This window comes from Nannobrachium achirus (assembly GCF_963921795.1).
Source record: "Nannobrachium achirus genome assembly, chromosome: 24".
NCBI classification, from domain to species: Eukaryota; Metazoa; Chordata; class Actinopteri; order Myctophiformes; family Myctophidae; genus Nannobrachium; species Nannobrachium achirus.
Genome location: NC_137831.1, coordinates 28,227,155 through 28,248,625, shown reverse-complemented (window position 1 = coordinate 28,248,625; position 21,471 = coordinate 28,227,155). Strand labels below are relative to the sequence as shown.

The 21,471-nt window shown below is 47.0% G+C and overlaps 1 protein-coding gene across 1 annotated transcript; it reads right to left on the bottom strand.

Moving 5' to 3' along the window:
• Positions 1 to 15,379: 15,379 nt before the first annotated feature.
• Positions 15,380 to 18,319, bottom strand: LOC308280194 (ubiquitin carboxyl-terminal hydrolase 38-like; the record flags this gene model as incomplete). Its single annotated transcript, XM_080720457.1, has 1 exon — positions 15,380 to 18,319. The coding sequence occupies one exon, from the start codon at positions 18,317 to 18,319 to the stop codon at positions 15,380 to 15,382; it is 2,940 nt and encodes a 979-aa protein (XP_080576583.1).
• Between the last annotated feature and the right edge of the window lie 3,152 nt (positions 18,320 to 21,471).

Genomic DNA, 21,471 nt, shown 5'->3' with positions numbered 1-21,471 from the left:
TTCTATTGTGAAAATAGCAGATCTACATGCTCACAAGGCCTCGCAACGTTGTGAGCATGTAGATCTGCTATTTTCACAATTTCTGCCTCTAATATTTGACAATTTGGCCAATGTTTAATTTGTCATTTTAGAGGTATTAAAAAGTCCTTGAATTGTCACTTTAGACATGTGCAGATAGCCTCTATACCAGGGGTTCCCAAACTTTTTTGTCTCAGGGCACCCCATAAATATTTTTTTAATCCGAGGCACCCCTACATTATAATTTTCACTCCCAGCACCTTATATTTATAGGATACACATTTGAAACTTGGAGATACGAGGTTTCTGCCCGACAGTGTCGATATTGTAGTGATTATGTTGCGAGGAAAACGTTGAGATAACAGCCATTTTGGTTAGTACTGAAGTTTAAAATTATACTAAATATTTTTTCATGTGTCCAAATAAATTCCAAATAGCCTATTATCAAATGATCTCGCGGCACCCCTGGACTGCCGTCGCGGCACCCCAGGGTGCCCCGTCACCCACTTTGAAAACCCCTACTGCTCTATACACTTGAACTTCATGTTGGTTTGTTTACTGTTGAGTGTGAAAACAATGTTGCACATTAAGTTAATCATCTGGGGACCCCCCCCCCAAAATAATCTGAGGACCCCTCTGGGGGTCCCCACCCACAGGTTGAGAACCACTGCCCTAACAGACTATTTCTACAATGCAGTATTGATACTTTTACTTACGTTTTCCACCACCGAACTTTATCCATTTCATTCAGACACTTCAGCTTAGAGTTAACCATATGACATTTATTAGAAGTAATGATATTGCATTGAGTTTGGCAGATGGGCTCTGCTCTCATGATAATAGATTTATCTGTGTAACCATAACACAGAATCTGCTATCTCAGACCCCCCAGAGCATAAGTTACAGCTGTACATAAAACATGAACTTCCAATTACATCATAAATTACCACAAAATAGACTACCCATAGTACAATCAATATGTCATCATACCACAATCATGGAATAACCATAGTACAATCCACATGTTATCCTATCACAGTACATTCCATACAACTGAAGCTAAATGCCACAGGGAGGAGGCTGGGGAGGTGGAGGATTTTTCCAACACACATCACACGACCTGCTTTGACAGCTGAACATGTAGAATGAGCAGTGAGCAGAGGCTTGCTTATAAGGACTACACTGAGCAATGAGGGCGTGTGTAAAGTAGCTTGTAGCGAATGAGAATGAAGTAAGAATGAACGAGGGCGTATGAATGAATTAACTGTTAGCGAATGAAAGAGCGGGGGTCCGGGGTATATCTAGGACTCTAACCTCCGTGTCCAAATGAACTACGCTGCGTTAGATTTGTTCCTTATTTCCCTGAGTCATGATGTGTTTGGGCCCAGCATGTTCCAACATGGTTACAACCATGTTCCTGTGTTTTGGGCCCTGTTCCAACATGATTATAACCATGTTCCACTGTCCAGACCTCACAGTTGTCCATTCGTTTGTGCCAGCTAGAGAGAAATGGCACTGACCTGTGACCTTATGACCTTTGAGGTCATGCAGGTTGAAATACAAACCACATTATTGTTCCTCTGGTTACACGCTATCTCTCTCTCTCTACCCTTCTCTCCATCTCCCCCCTCTCTCTCTCTCTCTCTCTCTCTATCTCTCTCCCCCCCCCCCCCCTCTCTCTCTCTCTCTCTCTCTCTCTCTCTCTCTCTCCTGCCTTTCTCTCTTTCTCTCTCCCCCTCTTCTCTCCCTCTCTCCTCCCTTTCTTTCCCACTCTCTTCTACCCCCCCCCCCCCCCCCTCTCTGCACTCCCTCATCCCCCCCCTCTCTGGAGTGAATGTACAATGACCTGCCCTCTCACACAGGTAACTTTGTCCAGAGTGTGTGTGTGTGTGTGTGTGTGTGTGTGTGTGTGTGTGTGTGTGTGTGTGTGTGTGTGTGTGTGTGTGTGTGTGTGTGTGTGTGTGTGTGTGTGTGTGTGTGTGTGTGTGTGTGTGTGTGTGTGTGTGTGTGTGTGTGTGTGTGTATATATATGCGTGTACGCCTGTACGGGACTCGGTGGCGGTCTCGCTGGACATAAATGGCCATCTTTGTGCACCTCCGCCGCAGCGCCGCCAAGCATGTTTTGGGGACCCCTACCAACTCTACAAATTGCACCGTGACCCCGGTGGCCCCCCATACTTACTCATGACAGGTGTATAAATTATAACAGCCCCCCCCCCACCCCTCCCTGACGATTACACGCCCTGCTCTGGGGGCTCTTTGTCAAGGGTTCCCTGACATGAAGACTGTCTCTGACCTTTGACCCCCCCCACACACACACACACACACACACTACTTTCAGCCCCACCCTGTGCTTGCGTGTTGTCGTGCATCATCGCAACCCTCCGCCACTGGTGGAAAGTAACTAAGTATATTTACTCGAGTGCTTAAGTGCAATACTTCTACTCCACTACATCTCAAAGGCTAATATTTTTAAAAATGTTTGACTCCACTACAATTTACAAGTTACGTTTGTTGCAGTTTACATTAACCAAATAAGCCCCGTTTTATACTTTGTCGAGTGTAGTTGATCTGATCGCCTATACTTATCAGTAAGATGCCCTAATCGGGAGATAAGCGACCACATACACAAACTTTAGAAGGCAATGGTAGGCAATCAGGAGGGAATATGGGAAATGGGACAGATCCATGTTGATGACATGGCTTTAGAGATATTCTGTATCGCTCTGCGTGATTCTAGGGCAAAATCGGTGTTTTGCAAAACTCGGCCTGATGGTGGCGCTAGAAGAGGGGCATGTGAGAAATCAGGGGCGGAGGTTGTGATTTGCCAACCAAGTTGCGTGATTGTAGGCCAAAAACTGTAGGAGCAGTGTCCAAAAATTTGTTTTGCAAGAATCGGCCTCATGGTGGCGTTAGAAGAGGGCCATGTGAGAAATGAGGTGGGGGTTGTGGTTTGGCAGCCAAGGAGTGTGTGTGCAAAGTTTGGCAGGGATAGGGACAACGGTGGCAGAGATAGGAGTAGGGCAAAAGTGTGACGTAACGGACAGACAGACTGACTGACTGACTGACAGACAGCCGGTGGAGGTTTTGATAGTAACTGCGACCTGACGGTCGCAACAAGAAAGCTTGTAACGATGTCCGTACTTTTCTTTTGTACTGTAAGTGCTGCTTTATTTTGATGGCAATGCGCTTGCACTTTTCTTCAAGTCTAACTTTGAACAGAGTATTTCTTACATGGTGGTATTGCTCCTTTTACTTAAAACAAAAAAACTGAGTACTTCTTCCACCACCACCACCCTCCCTCCCTCAACAGGGTGATTTATCCGCGCCGATGACTCCCTCGACCTCCTCCCACTCTTCCTCCTCCTCCTCCCCCTTCCTCATCTTCCGCGGTGTTGACGTGAGACGGATGTTGAGAAGAGGGAGAAACGGGGACGACATCTAAAAAGCTGCCCTCTCTCTCTCTCTCTCTCTCTCTCTCTCTCTCTCTCTCTCTCTCTCTCTCTCTCTCTCTCTCTCTCTCTCTCTCTCTCTCTCGCTGCTCTGTGAAGGGGCGTCACAAGGGGGGGAAAAGTGGGACTGAGTTACTAGGGCCCAAGGGGGTAGGGGCCTTAATTATTTAATACTATAGCTATTGAAAAATAGCAGATCTACAAGCTCACCGCGCAGCACCGAGTGCTGCGCTGTAAGCTTGTTGATCTGTTATTTTTCAAAAAGTCGTGAAAATGTGTGCAAATCTTTGAATTTATGTATTTATTTAAGCGAACATTTGCAACTCAAATTTTGCTTCTGGGGGGCCCTGGAACTAAATATTTTGAGATGGGGGTCCGTGGGCAAAAACATAATTTTGGTGGTCCCTCACATGAAAAAGTTTGAGAACCACTGACATAGAAACATAGTAAAAAAAAAAAAAAAAAAAAAGGATTAAGGATTTGAAATATTCAAAGATCTACAAGCTCCGAGTGCCGCACTGTGAGCTTGTACATCTGCTATTTTTCAATACACACACAATAATGCGAAATAATGCATTCCCAGTCTAAATGGGTCAAACCCCCTCCCCCTATGAAGAACATTCATGGGGGGCCCACAGTGAATCCTTGTACCCGGGGCCCATAATTTGGTGCGACACCCCTGGCTCCGTCTAAAACCCCTGCTGTCTCAACAAGGTGATTTATCCTCGCAGGACTCGCTCGGAGCGCCTATCGGCGACCCCCCCTGACCTCCTTTCCTCCTCCTCCTCCAACTCCTCTTGTTCTTCTGCGGTGTTGAGTTGAACCCGATGCAGGGGAGAAGGGTTCAACGGGGTGATTTAGCCCAGTCGCTCTCGACCTTTAGAATTTCACGGCCCTCTGGCTTGACGTGCGTTAAGCCACAGCCACTGATACAGATACTGTACAATGTTTTCGGATGTTCTGACTAGCCGAGGTAGTTCGGCTGGGGTCCTCCCTATGTTCCCCACTTCCCCCCCAAAAAGGTTCTATGTTCCCCACCCACCCTCCCCACAAAAAGGTTCTATGTTCCCCGCTCAACCAAAAAAACGGATCTACTGTATGTTCTCCAACTCAAATGCAGGAAATGGTGGGACATCTGGGCAGTAAGAACAAGTGGGCAATCCTAATTTAGGTGCCCAGGTGCCCAGATGTCTCCACCCCTAAGTGCCCACTCGTCTAGGTGCCCACTCGTCCAAATACCCACATGTCCCTATTACCCATATGTCCAGGTGCCCACTCGTCCTGATGTCCAGTCATAACAAAAGTATGGTGTCCAGATGTCCCTAGTGCCCCCTGTCCCACTAGTATTCGTAATTTCTCCACATTATTGTGTGTTTTGAGTTATTAATAATTAGAAATGAATGTTTCCTGCATTTTTGGATGAGTGGGAAACATAGAACCTTTTTTAAGTTGAGCGGGGAACATAGAACCTTTTTTTGTGGGGGTAAGTGTGGAACATAGAACCTGGGGAACATAGGACCTGGGGAACATAGAACCTTTTTTTGTGGGGGTAAGTGTGGAACATAGAATCTGGGGAACATAGAACCTGGGGAACATAGAACCTGGGGAACATAGGACCTGGGGAACATAGGACCTTTTTTGGGTAAGTGGGGAACATAGAACCTTTGTTGTGGTGGTAAATGGGGAACATAGAACCTTTGTTGTGGTGGTAAATGGAGAACATAGAACCTGGGGAACATAGAACCTGGGGAACATAGAACCTGGGGAACATAGGTGCGGTCTCGTTCGGCTGCTGTCATTGGTCAGAAGTTGGTCAAGGTGGGTGTGATTTATCCCAGTCGAACCGGGAAATCATCCGTTTAATTCTAGATTTCAGCGTTGGCCATTCAAAAACAGCAGATGTGCACAAGCTCCTGTAGATAGAGTACAAGCTTCTATTTTTTTTTTTTGCTTTTTCAGTTTTTCTTAAAAATCCTCAAAGTGTGAGAACCCCTGATTTAGAAAGCATGTGTAGGCCTCGGGTCTTTAGTAGGTTATTCAGTGACCTCATTCTGACAGCGGTGAAAGCGGCGACGCTTTTGAAGCGACGTCGGCCGAGGAGAGGATACGAGCCGACAACCTCCCGGAGGTACAGACAGAGAGACCTCTCTGTAATCCCTCTCTGGTGACAACCTGTCGCAGGACATGGCAAGAGCTCCGTGTGCCTCTGTGACTTTTTCCCACAGCGCGTCGGAGGGGAGATGCAGCCCCCTGGTTCTAGTGCCGCTGCTGGCTGTACAGCACAGGGACGTGCAGAGAATGTTCGAGGCAGGGGCTGAAATTTTGAAAAGGGCGTTAGGTGAAAATATTGAAAATAGCAGACTGCGGCGCGTTGTGAGCTTGGAGGTCGGCTGTTTTCGGTACTTGATACTACACTGAACTAAGCATCATCAAGTCAATGCTAGAAATCCATGCCGTATGCCACGGATTTCTACACAGAGAGGGCAACTCATTCAACACAAGATGCTGCATTCAAGTTCAGGAGAGTTTGGACAAGCCAATTCTCTTGAATGCTGCCTTCAGGTATGGCATGGAAATAGGGCATTAGCATTTCTTTCACCATAGTAAAAACTGTATTCATGGTCTGGAGAGGGCACTTTTTACAGATGGATTAAAGGACAGGGGCTCAAGCCCCCTTTGATGTCTTATGTGTGCACGTGCCTGCAACACAGTGGCACCAGCTTCGGTTGTGTCGAGCGACGGAACGCGTTGCGGCGTTGCTAGGCAGCTTCATTGAGCTATATGGGCAGATTACTGACTGGGCGCTTTACAGAACAGAGTAAGCGAAACAAAAACAAAAACTTTATTAAGAGAATGACCAGTTAAAAGCCTATAAAGACTAAGCAAAGTAAATTAAAAGGCCAAAAGGGGGATTAGAATTAGGCGGGGAATGCGAGTCTGAAAAGGTGGGTTTTGAGGGAGGATTTTTTTAAACAGCGGGGGCGACTTTGATGTGAGCTGGGAGTGAGTTCCAAAGGGAGCGCGCTCAGGGGTGTCACATCAAATTCTGGGCCCTGCGTACAAGGATTCACTCACATTCTGTGCTTTAACTATTGAAAAATAGCAGATATACAAGCTCACAGCGCGGCACTGCGAGTTTGTAAATCTGCTATTTTTGAAAAATCTTGAAAATGTGTGCGGAGTCTAAATATTTAAAATCCTTCTAAGATCTTTGAAAAACCTATGTTTCTATGTCAGTGGTGCTCAAATATTTCCATGTGAAGGACCCCCAAAATGATATGTATTTGGCCACGGACCCCCATCTCAAAATATTTAGTTCCAGGGACCCCCCCCAGAAGCAAAATTTGAGTTACAAATGTTCGCTTAAAAAAGACACATATTCAAAGATTTGCACACATTTTCACGACTTTTAAAAAATAGCAGATCTACAAGCTCGCAGTGCTGCGCTGTGAGCTTGTATATCTGCTATTTTTCAATAGCTAAAGTATAAAATAATTAAGGCACGTACCCTCCACCTTGGGCCCTGGTAACTCAGTCCCACTTCCCCCACCCTTGTGACGCCCCTGAGCACACTGCAAACTGAGAAAGCCCCGTCGCCCCGGCCCGGTCACCCCAGGTCCCTTCCTTTTTGTCTCGGGGACATCCAGGATGGTTGGCATCAACCAGGGCTTACGAGGGAACGGGACGGGACGTCCTCTCCGAGCTTAATTTGGATCGGCAAGTTCTTGTTTGGTCGGACTCTCTGTGAAGTATTGTAGTAGTAGTAGTGTGACTGTGAAGCCGCCTGTGGAAGTCTCATGCTGACTGCCAATGAGGTCTGACTTCCCTGCCTCCTCCTTAGTCCAGTCATTATATGAAAAAACCTCAAACAAATTGCAATAGTAGCAAACTCAACTGATTCTGTATCCTCATTATGTCCTTAGTGAGGGAAAAAAATCCCAAGGAATCCCATCGGGGCAAAGTTTTGAAAACGACCTAACTACCTTCATTTACTATACACTACAATATAAAGGAAAAAATGACTGAAAAAACATTCATGCAAACATTTGTTTTGCATGAAAAACATTCCTTGGGCTAAAAACGGACCCCAAAAGACTGTGAAAATTGATGACTCATCACTAAACCATCGTTTTGAGTGGCCATTTCTTGCCCAAGGAATGTTTTTCGTGCAAAACAAATGCTTGCAATGGATTCAGAATAATTAAAAACCCCTAGTTTGACCCCTCACATCCCACTTAAAGGAGTAGTTCACCCCCAAAATGACTTTTTTTCTATTGATTACTCAGGCCATGGACAGTAGAGTTCAATAATATTTTTTGGTTTTTGTCACATTCCTAAGACAAAATTTTGATTTGAGTAAATTTACCCCCATTGATTCCGGATGGTGACCCGTTTCGAAACGGGTCACCATCTGGAATCAATGGGGGTAAATTTATTGTTATCACATTTTTGTCTTAGGAATGTGACAAAAACCAAAAAATAGTATTGAACTCTACTCTCCATGGCCTGAGTAATCAATAGAAAAAAAGTCATTTTGGGGGTGAACTACTCCTTTAAAGCAGATTTTTTTCAGTAATTTTTTCCTTGATATTGTAGTGTATAGTAAGTGAAGGTAGGTAGGTCGTTTTCAGAACGTTGCCCTGGTGGGATTCCTTGGGACTTTTTTTCTCTCACTAAGGACATATTGAGGATACAAAATCAGTTGAGTTTGCTACTATTGCAATTTGTTTGAGGTTTAGCCTAATTTTGGCCTAAAATGACTGGACTACCTCTCATACCTTCTAAGACAGTGGTTCTCTCGACTGTATGGCTGGTTTCCCTTTAATTGCTGTGGTATATGAGACTATAATCCACACCTTGAATCAGTTTATATCAAACCCAGGTGCGTTATTTCTTTCCACAGTGTTCCACGGTGCACCAATTATCTGCACCTGTGTTGTTGGCAAAAAAGCTGGGAACTACTTTCTTTTAGACCTTGTAGTGAATTATTAGTGAAATAGAACAGTTTTAATTGGTACATGTCTATATGCTTTTTCATGTTGCCATATTATAACCGTTTTATAAAAGCAATAAGCCACACGAGGCATGTGGTTATCTGTAAATTATAACGGCTGAGAGGGTTGGAGACACTCGGCTAAGCCTCGTGTCTCACCACGCCTCTCAGCCGTTATAAAATACCAGGTAACCACATGCCTCTTGTGGCTTATTTGCTTCATTGCACAAGAATGTCAAGATCGCATCGCGTCGTCGATCTGCTATTTTTAAATAGACATTTTATTAATAGGGTTAAACTATCAAAACGTCCACCGGCTCTCTGTCTGTCAGTCTGTCTGTCTGTCCTTCACGTCACACGTTTCCCCTACTCATATCTCCGCCACTGTTGCCCCAATCCATGACAAACTTTGCACACAGACTCCTTGGCTGCCAAACCACAACCCTCATTTCTCACATGGCCCTCTTCTAGCGCCACCATGAGGCCGATTCTTGCAAAACACATTTTGGACACTGCTCCTACAGATTTTGCCCTAAAATCACACAAAGCGGTACACAGTATCTCTAAAGTCATGTCATCAACATGGATTTCCCATATTCCCTCCTGATTGGCTACCATTGCCCTTTAAAGTTTGTGTATGCGACCTGACTGTCGCTCATCTCCCGATTAGGGAGTTTTACTGGTATTAATGCTATTCTAACCAATTTTCCCCGGAAGGACCCCGTCGAGGACCCCCGAGGGTCCCCAGAACTCACTTTGAGAAGCACTGTTCTAAAAATAAGGGAGACAGTCGTCAATCCGATCTTCAAGTCCCCCCCTCCCTCCAACACCTCACCTCAACGTGAGCAGAGGGTGATTGATCCCACTGTTCACCTCATCAGAGTGTCCGCCCATCACCTCTCAACCCTTGTTGTTCGTCTCTCTTTCTCTCTCTCTTTCTCTCTCTCTCGCTCTCTAGTTCTGCAGTATTCGGTTGAACAGGATGTGAACGGCCTTCGCTCACACCTCTCCCACCCACCCACCCACACACACACACACACACACACACACACACACACACACACACACACACACACACACGAGGCAGGGCACACACACGCGAGGCAGGGCGGAGAGAATGTATCGCGTGGCCAGAGCCTGTCCCATCCGTCACCGAAGACCTGTCCTGGGGGGCTCATCTTACTCCTCTGTTATTGTCGGCGACGGGGAGGAAGTAAAAGAGAGCGAGAGAGAGAGAGAGAGAGAGAGAGAGAGAGAGAGAGAGAGAGAGAGTCTGACAGAGAGAAAGTGATGGCAGCGTTGGCCCGAGGGGGCGGGGTGGGGGGGGGTGAGGAGGGGGCGGGGTCGGTCAGAGAGAGACGGTCCCACAACCCCAAAAGGTCACTCAGGTTTTTAATCCTCCGGATGGTTCAGGTGATCCATCAGAGGATACCGAGTCGATGACCCCACCCCACCCTACCCCACCCCACGCACCCCCACCTGCTCCGCTCACCTCACTGCATGGGAATGTCAGGCTGAGAATATCCCGAGTTCTAGTTTAACCCGGAGAGTGATGGGCCTGCGTTGCGGGTCCATTTGGTTACATTTGTATGCTCTCTCGAGTTAGACGTGACTGGATGAAATGAGGAACAGATGGGTATAATTACTACATTTGTAAACCCTGGAGTAAGAAATTGATGAATTGACACCCCCACCACCCTCTTCAAATAGCTTATTATAGTCATTATCAATCTGAGTTCCCAGAAGTTCTTTTTCTCGCAACTTATAGCCAAAATGAATCTTTAAATGCCATTTAAACCAATCTGTATGGTAGAATAATGTCAATACAATGTAGCATGGTAGCGCAGTGTTTCTAAAAATTAGAGGTGTAACAAACAATACATTTTGAGAACGATACGATACGCATCACGATCAGGGACGTGCTGACCATTGGGAAAAGCGGGACAACTCCCGAACGGCTGCTTCATTCCCGGCCGGTCCAGGCCGGCCATTAGGAAAAGATTAAACTGCTTGCAGAAAAGAAAAAAATTAAACTGTTTGCACAAAAGTAGTGAAAACAGCAGATCTACAAGCACACAACGCCTCGCGGTGCGAGGCGTTGTGTGCTTGTAGATCGGCTGTTTTCACTAGTTTAAATCATTTTTAAAATGATAAATACAAAACAAACGGTTTTGGACATACAAGGTTTTCCACCCGACAACGACGAAATATAACTCATGTACAGTAATTGGCCCACTGGCTTGTCCCTTGTCATGATCTGAAATGGCAAATCTTTGAGTAGCAGCAGCGCTATAGAGAGATCTCTCTCTATAGCGTGCAATGAGGGCCTCTCCAACTCTTTTTTTCCCGGGCTGAATCAGGGACCCAGCATGTCCCTGATCACGATACATGGTTGACGATACGATACATGGACGATGTTGGTTCATGTTTACCCCTCGGCAGAGGACACGAACGGTAGCTTTAAAACACCTGTGTGCCTAATTCTGTAAATTGGATCTTAATGTAAATCTAATCCGCTGCTTTTGGCACGGCGTCAACGGCTGCGCGGAGTTCTTTTCCGAGGAAGAGTTTTGGAAGCTTTTCCTGTCGCGCCTCGCTCGCTCATTAAACGAGACAAAACCCGAGAACAGCTCCATGCTGATTGGATTACGAGGCGATGTGTGCGGGACACTGGCACACCTCGGCGCGCTTTCATGGAACGAGTGTATGTGTGTCTGAGAAACAGCTGAGCGAGGTTAACTACGTTACCCATTTTGATTCACTAACTGTAGTAGCAGCAGGGGCGTCACAAGGGAGGGGGGAGTGGGACTGAGTTACTAGGGGCCCAAGGTGGAGGGGCCTTAATTATTTTATACTTTAGCTATTGAAAAATAGCAGATATACAAGCTCACAGCGAGCTTGTAAATCTGCTATTTTGGAAAAGTCGTGAAAATTTGTGTATTTTTTAAGTGAACATTTGTAAACTCGGATTTTGCTTCTGGGGGGTCCCTGGAACGAAATATTTTGAGTCCGTGGCCAAATACATATAATTTTGGGGGTCCTTCACATGAAAAAGTTTGAGCACCACTGACATAGAAACATAGTTCTTTCAAAAAACCTTAGAAGGATTTGAAACATTCAAAGACTTGCACAATTTTTCAAAAATAGCAGATATACAAGCTCATACTGCAAGCTTGTAGATCTGCTATTTTTCAATAGTTAAAGCACAAAATAATGCATAACAATGCGTTCCCAGTCTAAATGGGTTAAACCCCCTACCTTGTATGAAGAACATTAATGGTGGGGCCTGCAGTGAATCCTTGTACCCAGGGCCCAGAATTTGGTGCGACGCCCCTGGCAGCGCACACACACACTCTGTGCCGAACTCAGCTCTGCTCTGGCAGAGCCAGGCAGCCTGGTTGGCACACGGCTCACACTCTTCGGCCCTACACTCACACACACATGGGGCAGCGTACACTTGCAGGAACGTGCGTTTTCCCCTAAATTATGTATCAACACCCCTGTCTGATGAATATATAACACTCAAATACCTGGAACGCGCCCGAGTCGCGTTAGATTTGAACCACTTTAACCATTATTTTATGCTTTAACTGTTGAAAAATAGCAGATATACAAGCTCACAGCGAGTGCCGCGCTGCGAGCTTGTAGATCTGCTATTTTTGAAAAATCGTGAAAATGAGTGCAAGTCTTTGAATATCTTTGACCTGATCTTTGACCCGACTTCTAAATCCTTCCCCTAAATCATGCTGTTCTCAAACCTTTTCATGTCAAGGACCCCCAAAATTACAGGTATTTGGCTACGGACCCTATCTCAAAATATGTTGTTCCAGGGACCACCCAGAAGTAAATATTTGGGTTACAAATAAGTAGCTATATATTCAACGATATGCAAAAAAAAATCATGATTTTTCAAAAATAGTCTGCTATTTTTCAATAGTTAAAGCAGTCAATAATCCTAGGCCTAAATGGGTTGAACGAGCTGAGCCAACATTTAGATCTGATCATATCGCCCCTGCACACTCACTCTGACTCAGACATAAGCATAAACAAACCACGCCAGATGCCTGTGTGCGTGCGTTCGTTCGTTCATGCGCACACTTACTGTACAGTCAATACTGTATTGGAAATATCTTTGGCTGGAAATTTAGCTGCAATTAATATGTCCTCAGCTGACAAAATATATCCTTTTAAATGTCTCCCCGTTTCCGTAGATCGGCCTTGAGACTGTGGAGAGTGGAGAGCCACACATCTGCAAACACAGACGACACAAGCAGAAGCAGACTCCTCTGGCTGCTCGGTATGAAATTTTAAACGGGACTTGTTTCGAATTTGGGTAACTTTAAATATTTATGCGACATATCACTACAGATTAGACCTCAAGTGAGCCACAAATGCATGTATGTGCACGCACACACTCGCGTGCACACACACACAGGACCTCATACATGCATACTCATACAGACACCCGCTTACTCTGCCGCTCTGACACACACACACACACACGCACGCACGCGCGCACGCACGCACGCACGCACGCACGCACGCACGCACGCACGCACGCACGCACGCACGCACGCACGCACGCACAGACAGACACACAGACACACAGACAGACACACACACACACACACACACACACACACACACACACACACACACACACACACACACACACACACACACATGCATACGCATACACAAACATATCTGTTTCATGAATCTACAGGCAAGGCAGCAGTACTTACTAAAATGGTTTCATACTGTAGGCCAGGGGTCTTCAACAGGGGGTCCGGGACCCCTAGGGGGTCCTCAGACGCTCAGAGTTATTACAGGGGGTCCTTCAAATCTTTGAGTGATAGAAACTACTTTTTCTCCTTTTTTATAATCCAACCACTTGAACCCTAGCGTCCATATTCTGAGAACTTTAGCCACAAATAGCAGATCTACAACCTCACAACGCCTCGCAGTAGATCGGCTATTTTTGTCAAAGAGCTTTGGTGTAGAGGGGTAAAAGAGCAGACTAAGTATAGAGTGAAAGGTCAAGTTTATTAAGTATTGACAGTTCAAGAGGTTAAATATCTGAAAACACAAATTGACATGAATCCAAAATACACTAATGATTGTGCTGTCAAACAATTAAACTATATGGAATCTATGAAAAGGCTGTGGGGGGTCCCCCGGCCTCATCTCTCTCTCAACTAAGGGGACCTTGGCCTGAACACGTTGGAGACCCCTGCTGTAGGATTAACAATGGAATAAGTCTTTGAAATGCCACATAAATTGTAAAAACAAGTCTTTTAGATTGGATGTATTGATAGAGCAGCCTTTTTCATATCAAGGTTCATTATTTATTGGGCATTTGAGCCATGGACCACCATTTGATGAGATTTAACCTCTCAGACCCAAAACTTAGAATATTTGGTTGTCGTTGGATACGATTTCGTCCACAATTCCAGGCTGTATTGATGTTGTAACTTGGTACCATAGGAGAGAGGACAGGCAAACATTGACCACAATCCTTCTACATTCTTTATTGTGTAGACTTCTTCTAAATTAAGTAATGCAGATGTTTAACAACAATTGAACTCTTGAGTACGGGTCCATTTGGTTTACTTTTAATCTCTCAAGAGTAAAAAATCTATAAGGGTCCACTGTTGGTCCCCGGACCACTGGTTGAGATTGAACCACTGTGATGGAGTGTGGCCTCTGGCAGCCTGCATACAGTACATGCGCTCTCTGCGCCAGACACTTGCTTTTCGCTCTATAGCGTTTGATAGAGGAATAATAAAACCATAATTGCTACACCGAATGAACATGGACACTTCACAGATTATAGAGAATTTATAACAATCAGTTTGGCAGAGTATGGCTCACATGTCCTACAACCAAACATTTATTTTTGCACTTAACACATTCACTGCAAATGATGTCTTAGTGTGTCATTCAAAATCCAACTTTTAACTTTTAGTTCTACTGGATCTCTTCTCAACTTGTCCATCCCTAGAATTTTGTCTAGTTTTTATTGTCAGGTATTTAGTCGTCATAGCTTAGTTTTTATTCTGTGTTTGTTTTGTTTTCGTCTGTGAAAAAAAGGTAGTCGGCCAACATATTTAGTCATAATTTTGGTCGACGAAATGAACACTGTCCACTTCATGTGGGCCTCCGTATAGAGGGTATGCGCATGCATAAAGTGAATGGCAAATCGAGTGGCGAATCGAGAGGCAAAGTGAGTGGAAAAGTGAGTTTAACGTTTTGTTTAATGCAATCAGATAGGACCTTTCTGTTTGGACGTATGGGCTGCCAAGGCTAGAAGGTCGTTTTTTTTCCGCCACTCAGTAGGCATTCCCGCATAACTTCCAGGTATGATGATGAAGTCACGCACATACCCTCTATCGGACCTCTGGGGACCACCGCTCCAAGGTCTGAGGATGGCCCAAGCCCTCAGAACCACGTTAGAACAGAGAAGCCACCGTCGCCCGGTGGTCAAATCTGAGATAGCAACACTTCCACATTTAAAACACTACTGCGCAAGTTTCTTTCTTTCAGACGGACAGATGGACATACACACAAAGCCAGATGTAGAAGCGGTTAACACCGCCCAAAACACCGCCCAAAAATAGCAGATCTTCATGCTCACAACGCTTTGTGGCGGGTTGTGAGATTGAACATCGACTATTTTTGGTGAAGACATCCAGAGTAGACGTACAGAATCCCACCTAGTGTGAAGTGAGCGTTGCTACTTATTATGAGTTGATTTCATTAAGCGTCCCGTGAAGCTTAGCCAATGTGACCCTGGCCATACGTGTGTAGCAGCGCAGCCTTGCGGTAAGAGATAATGTGCCAGCAGCTGACAGTGCCACCAACAGCTAGACACTTTGATAGTGCTGTGTACTTTATTTTAGCACTCTGGCCTCACCTACAGGTACCGCTTGTTGTTCTTGATAATGGCGTCCAGCAGTTCTTGCAGCGGAGGCTCAGAGCTGCCCGGTGTCACTCCGCTTGCCGCCCCTCCTCCGTTGTCGCTCTGCCCCGGCACTCCCTGCTTCCGGTAGAGCAGCACATAGGCCGTGTCCTTGGGGAATCGGTCGGTGACGTTCTGCACCAACTGGAAGTTTGTGAACGTCACTCGGCTGTCGTTGAAAAGCAGCCAGTCCCTGGCCTCCTGGGCCTCCCCCGGCTGTTTGGACGTGGCAGACGTGGCAGAGCAGGCGGAGAAGTCCCCCTGGCCGTTCCCTGACTCCTCCTCCTCCTCCTCCTGGGCAAAGTGATTATTGGGGTGTTGCGCTCCATCCGCCCCGTTGATGTTCCGGCCGTACGAGTAGTAGTGGCCGCTCTCGGACGATATCCCAGAATGCATCACCACAGAACTGAGGACGTAGGGTACAGAGTGGACCATCAGCCCGTCATCACATCCTTTACTCTTCAGCTCTGCTCTCTCTACTTGCTTTTCGGCCGAGTTCTCCTCTTCCTCGTCCTTCCTTGATGGTTTGGGCTTCTTTGCCAGGTTTTCGACGGTCTCGGGAGAATCCGCCTGCAGAGGAGGCAGGGAGGAGGAGTTGGAGGTGGAAGAGGCTCTGGGCGGTGGAGGCGGGCCGTGCACCGGCAGTCTCATCAGCGGCGGAATGACGACGTTGTCCAGGATCTTCCGCCGCACGTTGCTCTTGGCGTCGTAGGAGAAGCGCAGCAGCGTGAGGATCAGGTACTCGGGCGCAGCCACCAGCCTCATGGCCTTCTCCGCCCGCTGCAGTGAGCCGCACCTCTCACAGAAGTAGGCGTTCTCTGCGTCCAGGATCTCCGGAGCCAGGAAGTAGTTGACCATGTCAGGCACGGAGAGAGGTGACTTATTGGCCCCCGTTGGCAAATGGACGCCGTCGACTGGTGATTTTGCCGCCAGATCCTGTTCAGGGGCTTCGCTGCCACCGCAGATGGCACGATGACAAAGCCCCTTGAGCTCTTCCGAGGGCCCTCCAGTCTGAGGGCCTCCTTGGGAGGTGGTGGCACCAGAGGGGCAGAAGGCCAGCGACAGGTCAGTGAAGGGTTCATTCTTCTCTGAGACGCTGTTGCACTGCATACAACGGATGCCCGTGCTCAGTCTTCCGCGAAACATCGTCTCAATCAGCGTCCTCCTGTCAGCCGCAGGTTTGGTTTCTACCGGGTTCGAATGCGTCCCTGGGTCTGTGGCGTTGCTGCAGGAGACGGCATTTTGCGTTGCCGATTCCTGGACCAGCAGGGTTTTCTCCTCTTCATGTAACCTGTCTAGGAGAAAGCGAAGGTACTCAGAGCAGTCCTGTTGGGAGCCTGCATTGAACCAAGGAGGCCGAGATGCTTCAACAAAATTCCTGGGTGCATATGCTGCCCTCTGCGTGTGCGCAAGGAAGTCAAAGAGTTGCTGGAGCTTTTCCATGAGAATTTTGTCACCGTTTCGATGTAATGACAACACACGCCTCCTGAAATCGGTGGCCATGAAGAGCACCTGGATGATGCTGTTCATGTAGCAGGTATTTCCCAGGTTCACCAGGCCTGTTTTGCCCGTCTCTGACCTCCCAGCCACCATCAGCAGATAGGGGGCAAGCAAGTTGGATTGTGAGGTCCAGGCACTTTGGTTCAGAATCCACTTGGTCCTCTGCTCACTGGGCTTGGGAAGATCCTTGATGGTCTCCAGTATGTGGTCGTAGAGTTCAGGGAAGCCAGAGTACTGGTACATCATACAGTGGACCAGCTTGGTGAACTGCAGGAGAAAGGCCTTGCTGGTGGGAAGGCCTTCTGTCCTCAGAGCCTGAACCAAAGGGATCACATGTGGGACCACCAAATGGAAGGCCTCCGGAGAGTGCTGGAAACTCAGCAGCATGTGAGAGAGCACGACCAGTGCCCCCTGGCGCACGATGGGGTACGAGAGGCGGCTGAACACCAGCTCGATCTTAAACAGGGTCACGTCTATAAGGATCTTGAACTTCTGTGCCGCGGCCAGTTCTTTGAGCAGAGCGATGACCCAGGTGTCAACGTGCTGGCCCAGAGGCCAAGACAGCCAGTCTATCATCCTGCAGAGTGCCTGAGTGAAGCTGGCGTCTTTGACTGTCCGATCCGTGGTGAGGCGGTTGATGAGCATCGTGATCATCTCTAGTGGAATGTGCTGCACCAGGCTGGCCAGGGCAATGGACGGCTCAAAGTCGGAGTCGGCAGAGGAGATGATGGTGAACACCTCCAGCAGGGATGGCAGGAGGGTGGTCGCCTCAGCCTTCCAGATGTTCTGCAGCAGTGTGCCGACCGTGGTCACCCGACCTATATACTCCTCCAGCTCCTCCTCCTGGCCGGCGGGGCAGCTGAAACAGCCGATGGTCCTCACCAGCTGCTGGCAAAACAGAACGGCCGACTTGCCCTCGGGTATGCACTGCACCAAGTCCAACAGCATGGTGCTGAGGCGGGCGCAGAGGGCGGGCTCGGGACGCTCGCACACCATCCTCAACACCTCCACCCGGACGACGCTGAAGATCTCCGGCGCCGAGGGGCAGCTGGCGAGCAGACGCAGGCCATGGTGGACGTAGTCCACGACGATTGGGTCCTTGCGGTCCAGTCGGCCGTAGCCCTGCTGCAGCAGGCCGAGGACAAAGTCCTTGGTGAAGAAACGCTCAAACTGAGGCCGGTGGCTGCGAGCGTAGGCCTCGAGGACTTGGACGCCCACCTTCTTCCGGAAGGCGTCTTCTCCCAGTAAGATGAAACGGGCGGTGAGAGTGAACAACGCCTGACATTGCTCCCCCGTGACTTCCTTCTCCGCTGCTTCCACCACCTTCTTCACGATGACCGTCTTCAGGTTCACAGGATGGCTGGAGCACACCAGGGCCTCCAGGATCTTGTCCATGACGACAGCCTATAGAAAGGAGGGATAATGGACACCGTCCAAACTGTGTTCAACATAACGTACTAACGGCAATACCCGACTATAGTCTTGTGTGTTGCGCTGTGTGTTAGTAGTAGACCCGAGCAGTTTAAATGTTATCTGTCTTGTATTAAAATTGGCATATGGGTGCGTGTCATAAAACGTAACATCCGGCGGAATTGATTGGCCAACAAATATGCCAAAATATGTGACAAACAAATGTAAAAAACTTGAAATCCGAAGTGGCCTGGAAACTGTAGTGTGAAGGCTGCGATTTTGTCAAGTCTGCAGCACCTATATTACAACTGAGTAAAAAATAAATATGAAACATCTATTGACGTTACTCATTTATGGCATTATTCATCTATGATGTCAGCACCATCATCGGCCATCTCCATATTAGGGAGAAGTTTCAGCTCAGTCCGACCTCCAGTGAGTATAAAGCAGTAAGACGCGCAAGACGGAATTCACACAGGACGGAATTCACACAGGACGGAATTCATTTGCAAGTGTGATTTGAGTTGCTGTCGGTTGTTTAAGTTGGACAAAATGTGGACAAAATATTTGCCCAAATATGGATATGACTGACGTCTGACATCACAATGTGATTTCACAACAGGTCAGCAGCTATAGACATTGAGGCGCTACGTATCTATGAATCTACGGACAAGATGTGACGGCTTTCATAGTTAACTGTGACCTACGGTTGCAACTAGAAAGATGCAATTCTGGGTTGCCGTGACGCGAGTCACACTTCGCAAATTAATTTCGTCTTACCATTGAATTTTCCCCATTCAAGTCAACAGGGAAAATCAAATCTATAATAAATGAATGGCCATATATGGAGATCTCTGTGTCAGTCCTTGTCCCTTTTATGCCCATATATGGAGATCCCTGATGTCATCAACATTAAACCCATATCTTGGAATGCCCATATATGGATATACTGGTTGATTTGCCATTTTCCCATTTGGCTTCCATGTCGGTCTCATGTGGTCTATGACGTCTCCATATTTGGGAAAAGAAAATTTTACCATTTAAGTCAATGGGGAAAATTCATTCAACTACTATTTAACATATCTCTTAGCAAATGCAAGCAAATGATTCACGATTAAGACGGTTTATTTGACATATACTGTATGGCTCAAGTGTGTGCCGCCAAAACTGTGGGAGATGTAACGCGGCAAAATAATGTTTATCTGGAAAGACGGAATAAATAAAGTCGGACAAGTACTATAGTCTGGTTGCCCTGTGGCAACCACACTAATTTAAAGTTGTAAAAAGTAAAAGAAAATCACACCCAGTGTGAAGTGAGTGATGCTTTTTATGAGTTCATTTCAGTAAGCGTCCTGCAAAGCTTGGCCAATGAGCCAAGTATGGGAGATACATATATACGTACATTCATACAAACTGACAAAGCTGTTTGTACACACACACACACACACACACACACACACACACACACACACACACACACACACACACACACACACACACACACACACACAGGCGTATCGTGCACACACCAGTGTAACCCCAAGACACGTACTGTACATCCAGTGACCCTACTACAGTAATATGCAGCAGTTGTAAGATTCCCCCTATCTGTTTGGCAGCTGTGCCCTTGAGCAAGACATTGAAGCTGTTCACCACATTAACCTTGACACACCCCACCCCCGAAAAAGGACGAAAGACAAAGTAAATATAGCCGATCTACAAGCTCACACGTTTTTCTCTTGCAACAAAGTATAAGAATTCATTAACTTGCTCTTTCTTCTCTCTTCCCCCTATCTCCGTCTCCCCACCTCTTTCTCTCTGCCTCTTTCTGCCACTCTTCCTCCCCTTCTCTCTCTCTTCTCCTCCCTCTCAAGTTATCTTCCCCTCTGTTTCTTTCTCCCAGTGGCGTCAGTTCAGAAAAAGCTAAGGTATGGCAACATGACTGGTGGCTTGCACGCGCGCGAGCAAGACACCAGTCATGTTGCCATACCTTAAGAAGTACATTCTATTTCCCTCCAGTTTCTACGGGCTGGATATGGCAGCCTGGAATGGTTGTTCAAGAGCAGCTAAACTTGGTTAGTAAACATGCCACAATACCTTGTTAAAGTGACCATTTTGTTAAATTTTGTACTTATTTTACTGTCATTTAACAACATAATACAGAAGAGACATTCATGGATTTATATTTAAAGGTAACTTTTATTTTCCCCCCTACCCCGGCCATACCCAATTGACGCCCCTGCTTTCTCCCCCCTCTCTCTCTCTCTCTCTCTCTCTCTCTCTCTCTCTCTCTCTCTCTCTCTCTCTCTCTCTCTCTCTCTCTTCCTCTCCCCCACTTCATCTTCCCCTCTCTTTCTCCCTCCACCCTCTCTCTCACTTTATCTTCCCTCTCTAATCTATCTCCCTCCCCATCTCTCCCTCACTCTATCTTCCCGTCTCTCTCCCCCTCTTTCTTCCCCATCTCCCGCTCTCCGTCTCCCCCTCTCTTTCTCTACCCCTCTTCCTCCATTTTCTCTCTCTCTCTTTCCCCCTCTTTCTCTCTCTTCCCTGCTCTTTCTCCCTCCCACCCTCCCTCTCTTTCTCTCCTGGTCATCAGTGGCGCCTGCCGTCCCCTCTGATGCTGATATTTCAATCAGCCTTTGTTGACTTGGCAGCGATTGTGCTTCTTATAAGATCAATGGCAGCACCGCGCTTTGTGTGTGCTGTGAAACCACTGCAGCAGGAATGCAGGGGGGAGAGGGGGTGGACGGGAAGGAGAAAGGTGTGTGCATGTCTTTCGTGTGTGTGTGTGTGTGTGTGTGTGTGTGTGTGTGTGTGTGTGTGTGTGTGTGTGTGTGTGTGTGTGTGTGTGTGTGTGTGTGTGTGTGTGTGTGTGTGTGTGTGTGTGTGTGTGTGTGTGTGTGTGTGTGTGTGTGTGTGTGTGTGGGTCAGTAGTTCTCAAACTTTAAAATGTCAAGGTCTCCCCTTAACTTTGACAGTATAAAAATGAAACCAAATGGAACTATGAGTGCCATTTTGTTTCATGTGTACACTGTCAGAGTTACATACTTGTAAGGGTCCATTTAGACCTCCCAAAAGGAACCCAGAGAGTCCCTGGACCCCACTTTGAGGACCCCACTTTGAGTCTGTCTGCACTC